The 4,921-nt window shown below is 33.5% G+C and overlaps 2 protein-coding genes across 3 annotated transcripts; one reads left to right on the top strand and one right to left on the bottom strand.

Moving 5' to 3' along the window:
* Positions 1 to 501: 501 nt before the first annotated feature.
* On the bottom strand, positions 502 to 1,617 carry LOC108690335 (HIG1 domain family member 2A, mitochondrial). Its single transcript, XM_018197575.1, has 2 exons — positions 1,034 to 1,617; positions 502 to 830 (listed from the first exon to the last, which is right to left on the bottom strand). Exons 1-2 carry the CDS (start codon positions 1,164 to 1,166, stop codon positions 670 to 672), a joined length of 294 nt encoding a protein of 97 aa, XP_018053064.1. The 5' UTR covers positions 1,167 to 1,617; the 3' UTR covers positions 502 to 669.
* On the top strand, positions 919 to 4,884 carry LOC108690333 (NHL repeat-containing protein 2). 2 transcript variants are annotated; one of them, XM_018197572.1, is made up of 10 exons: positions 919 to 1,023; positions 1,566 to 1,751; positions 2,115 to 2,281; positions 2,390 to 2,549; positions 2,676 to 3,091; positions 3,172 to 3,401; positions 3,545 to 3,770; positions 3,950 to 4,147; positions 4,230 to 4,343; positions 4,444 to 4,884. In XM_018197572.1, the coding sequence occupies exons 2-10, from the start codon at positions 1,574 to 1,576 to the stop codon at positions 4,837 to 4,839; spliced, it is 2,085 nt and encodes a 694-aa protein (XP_018053061.1). In that variant the 5' UTR covers positions 919 to 1,023; positions 1,566 to 1,573; the 3' UTR covers positions 4,840 to 4,884. The 2 variants fall into 2 exon arrangements, with proteins under 2 accessions (XP_018053061.1, XP_018053060.1); XM_018197571.1 differs by lacking the exon at positions 919 to 1,023 and having other exon boundaries at positions 1,318 to 1,751.
* Positions 4,885 to 4,921: the final 37 nt, after the last annotated feature.

Here is a 4,921-nt window from a genome sequence, read left to right as displayed (position 1 = left end):
AATATGTATCGATTGATATATAAATTCAATATGTATGCAAAATTTGATATTAGATATAGTTATACAGTACAAATGATATTGATTAAACTATTTCTTATTTTTCTCTTTTCTACTTTTATAATGCGAAATCTTATATATCGCTAAAAGTACAAGGATAGTACTATAGTACCCTATAGTCTTATTATATAATAATCTTATTATATAATAATGCATTTAAGAATTTAGAAAATATATGAGCATTGCAATATTTAGTATGGCTGTAAGAAGATATGCATATATATTTATATATATATAATGTAATAATAATAATATATAACTATATATAGTTACCCAAATACAATTTACTTTTCCAAAAACCTTGCAATTTTTCTATATAGTTGGAAAGATTTCAATGCAGTTCATTTATTATTTTTTTGCGTATACGATAAAAAGGATATTTTTAATGAAAATATCTGTTTGCGACTTTCATCAAAAATATAATTAGTTACATTTTTAATTATAATTAGTTACATTTTTGTAAATATTTTTATTTCAAAATATTTTTACAACATCAACAGAGATTATCCCAAATTATATAAGGGATGTTCATATTAAGTATATCATATGACCAGAACAAGCCTAATACTACAGTAGAAACTTGATGTTGATTCATAAATCAACATATCAATTTCACTTTGACTTGGGTATCATTATAAATCCTACGACCATGCAAACGATAGTAAATGCTTGAGCACCAACACGAGCACGCATCATGTATTGTTGCATTTCTCTCTTTCCTTTATAAAAGCTGATGAGTCCAATACTTAGAGCTGTTATAGTCGCGAGGGTTCCTAGAAATACAAATGCAGAAAATAGCCTTGCTATTAAAGATGACTAATCAAGCTCGATAAAACGCGGTTCTTTGCACAGATGTACAAGTCTCTTTATTATTTTTATCCTGTTTTCTTAGCTACATCTCCGCAGACTTCTTATTACACAGAAGGATTTGATTCGATAAATTCTATCTCGTCTTACGAAATATAGGTTAGTTTACCTATCGGTACTAGTGGATTCTCTCGCGTTTTACGTATCGCCTTCTGAAAAAACGTCTCGGTAATATAAGTGTTATTCAGATCTTCATGTATTTTCACCCAGTCCAATTCGTCATTCGGTTTTAAGTCTGCCATATCCGTCAGTTCGCGAAAAAAATACAAAGTCTCACAACAAAATTTGCGGCACCCGCGGCACTGAGTTCATGTTAATGACCACGTGCAAAAGAGATTAACGATTGATAATGATTACGTTAAATCGATAACGTATCGGACAATGTTTTCAATTAGACTTCGATGACACGATGAGAAAACTGTATAATCTCTCCCTCCTCGCTAATCTCTTCCTCCGAGGTTGTCCGAGATCAGTAGCGTCATTTGGTGTCCGTGATGGAACACGTCAGATGGTTTCAAGAAAAGTGAGAGAGAGAGTGACGTTCCGAATTGATGTTGCGAGTGTTACAACTATTGCAAGTAACACAAGTGCGTATGTAACAAACGCTCTCGATCGCTCGAGGAATTTTGTATCTATTTTAGATCGTTCGATGTGCGGACTAGTAAACAAAAAAATGAATACGCAAGAAGTAGTGGAGGAGTTGACGCAGGTCTGCATTCAGATGCGCTTCCACCTGGATGATTTGCAACAGAGGGAAAAAGAAATATTAATCCTAAAACACATCAGGCGCTTTGAAAACAGCGGAGCAGCTCATGATTTCCCAAAAGGTACTGGTTTTCACGAAAAAAAGTTCCCTGCATTCTTCCTAACACCACTTCGCGAATATAGCTAGTTAGAAATAAATGACAGTTATCTGTTGCAGAAAAAATGGCTAAATCGTTATGGTTATTGTAAATTAATTTTCAGTATTTACCTATAAGCAGAACAAATAAGTTATCATGACGTCAAAATGATTCCAAAATTATTGTATATGAAAGTCACTTTTTAATTAGTAACAATTCATTATCTTCGTGACTTACAGTTCTACTTGGGTACTTTGTAATATGTTAATTAAAACTGGATTATTATCTGCAGAAAATGATCAATAATTATTATCGTTACAATTTTTAATGATATATATTATACATTAGGCTTGGAATGGTTTAACGTGTCCGAAGGATTGTCGCTAGGACAGCATCTAAAAGGAAAAATTGTGCTTTTGGACTTTTTTACATATTGCTGCATCAATTGCATGCATGTTTTGGCCGAGCTGGAAGAAGTCGAGAAGAAAATCTCTGTAGAGGATGGTCTCGTAGTAGTAAGTATAATATATTTTATTACAGGAAAGAATTTCTAGAAATTAAAGATATATATTAGATAAGATATATTAGATAAGATGTTCGAGACTAATAATTCTTCTATTTAGATCGGAGTGCATAGCGCAAAATTTACAAACGAGCGCAGTTCGAAGAATGTCTTATCTGCTGTACAGAGATATAATATCACACATCCTGTGGTAAATGATGTAACGTTAAGAATGTGGCATGATATGGGAATAACGTGTTGGCCTAGCCTGATTATGTTAGGTATAATAATATAGGAAATAATATATGATTCCTTTGCTTTTTTTCCTAACAGCTACATAATTTATACATATTTATACTATTTGTGAAAACTTCCTATTGTCACAGCTGTGTTTAAATTCATTTCAGGACCTAATGGTCAACCACTGGCTGTTTTTGTGGGTGAAAATCACAAAGATGAAATACTATTATACACAAAAATAGCAATAGCTTATTTTAAATCCTTAAAACAAATGTCAAATCATGGTCTTCCACTAAAGCCAGCGCATCATCTTTTACCATCTTCTAAAGATGGTCTGCTATTTCCTGGCAAACTAACGGTTCTTCAGTTAGAACAAGAAACAAAGCTAGTCATATCTGATAGTGGTAACAATAGGATTGTAATTACAAATGAGCACGGAAGAGTGGAACACATTATAGGAGGATGTAATCAGGGTTTTAAAGATGGCAATTTCAAAAACGCTAGATTCAATTCACCTCAAGGGATCTGTGTGCTAAATAATATAATCTACGTTGCGGACAATAATAACCATGCTATTAGAAAAGTAAGTAAAAGCATCATTTTTTCTTTTTTATTGTAGCACAACGTTTGCTATATTTAATCTCAATGTTAATCACGTTTTAGATAGACCTGGCAAAAAGAATCATATCCACCGTAGCTGGTACTGGCTCACAAGGTTGCGATCGAAAGGGTGGAAAACATGGCACTGATCAAGCTTTATCGTCCCCTTGGGATGTGGCAATTTATCATCACGAGTATAAAGACACCACGGTGCCAGTATTGTTAATCGCTATAGCGGGTACCCATCAGATCTGGGCGCTGTTTTTGGAAGATACCATTTGGTGGAAGGAAAAGTGAGATATTATTTACATAATTAATGATATCTTCACGTTATGCATTTTTAAATGTGATCTTTGAACATTTAATTTAATAATGAATTTCAATTTTTTATAATTCACGCAGATAACGAAAATATACGTGAATGTCCGTATTTTAGAAAATACACGGCGGGCACTTGCGCTGCTATCGTTGGAAGTGGACGAGAGGAAAATCGCAATAACAGTTATCCTCATACCGCGGGACTAGCACAACCCTCTGGCATTGCGATCGTTCAGGAATGTAAAGTTGCGTTTTTGGCGGACAGCGAAAGCAGTGCTATCAGACGGCTGCATTTAGATAGCGGACAAGTATCCGCTGTTTGTGGAGGAGATAAAAATCCAGCGGTTCGTTCAATAACAAATAGGTTTCATTTATTTTCTCACTTTGCATTTGTATATATGAATGAGATAGCTTTAATCAATTTGTTCGAATATCTAAACAAGTGTCAGTTTTCGTTCGAATAACAGCAGTAAATCAATGATGTTTATTTTATCAGAATTTTTAGAATCACTTTGCATTGTAGAACTTACATGCGTTTGGAGATGCAGACGGAAAAGGACATTTGGCTAAACTTCAACATCCATTAGGCGTAACGTGGAATCATTTGGATAAACGAATTTATGTGGCCGATACTTACAATCATAAAATTAAAAGCGTAGATCCTACGACGGAATATTGCAAAACATTATTTGACGACAAAAAATTCGATCATACATTTACCGTAAGTATATTTTTTTGAAGAAACAACAATTTATAAAAAATGTTTGCAAAAATTAAATAATTAAATAATTAAAATCTTTTAGTTCAATGAACCGAGTGGCCTTGTTGCTAGTCCAGACGGTAACATTCTTTATGTAGCAGATACCAACAATCACGCTCTTAAAATTATTGATCTAAAAAATGAGAAGATTTCAACTGTAAGTATTTCTAGAAGTCTAACAGAATCACTTTAAAAATATAACTTTGTTTTATGAATCATGAAAGATTAACGTAAACTTCCTTAATTTTATTTTTCAGATGGCTATCGTATTCAGACGTGATTCGAATAGAAATACTGACAATGTATTCACTTTTGATACGACAATAAATGCACGCGGTGGAGAATTAAATATTTCATTTAATATCGTATTTACGAACGATTTGAAATTAAATGCAGACGCACCGCAAGAATGGCAGGTATCTTTACCTGCAAATACGTGGACGGCGAAATCATTGATGGGTAGACTTTCAACTCCTATATCGGTGAAACTTCCTGAAGAAGAAATACGCAATCAATTACCCGTCACATTAAACATAATGGCTTGCACAGTGGACATGTGTGTACCACTAAAGCTGTCGGTATTGTTCAACATACAACGTAAAACAGATGCGCCAACAGTTGTGACTGAAGAGAAAGAACTCGTTATCGGTTAGGAAAGGCTTTTATGCTTTCATATATCGAAAAGTGTAAACACATACGTTGTGTAATGAATATTTTTAAGATATTACATTTTGG

This window comes from Atta colombica, unplaced genomic scaffold, assembly GCF_001594045.1.
Source record: "Atta colombica isolate Treedump-2 unplaced genomic scaffold, Acol1.0 scaffold314, whole genome shotgun sequence".
In the NCBI taxonomy this organism is placed as follows: domain Eukaryota; kingdom Metazoa; phylum Arthropoda; class Insecta; order Hymenoptera; family Formicidae; genus Atta; species Atta colombica.
The sequence above is the reverse complement of the archived record's forward strand: the minus strand, read 5'-3'. Positions and strand labels throughout refer to the sequence as shown.

What these genes read in the sequence shown, in the direction of transcription:
- LOC108690333 (XM_018197571.1), top strand. Translation starts at nt 1,334, where the DNA reads ATGAGAAAACTGTATAATCTCTCCCTCCTCGCTAATCTCTTCCTCCGA. An exon ending in GAGGAGATAAAAATCCAGCG is followed by an intron (nt 3,771 to 3,949) that starts GTTCGTTCAATA and finishes TTTGCATTGTAG; the next exon opens with AACTTACATGCGTTTGGAGA. An exon ending in AAAATGAGAAGATTTCAACT is followed by an intron (nt 4,344 to 4,443) that starts GTAAGTATTTCT and finishes TTTATTTTTCAG; the next exon opens with ATGGCTATCGTATTCAGACG.
- LOC108690335 (XM_018197575.1), bottom strand. Translation starts at nt 1,166, where the DNA reads ATGGCAGACTTAAAACCGAATGACGAATTGGACTGGGTGAAAATACAT. An exon ending in GAATCCACTAGTACCGATAG is followed by an intron (nt 831 to 1,033) that starts GTAAACTAACCT and finishes TTGTATTTCTAG; the next exon opens with GAACCCTCGCGACTATAACA.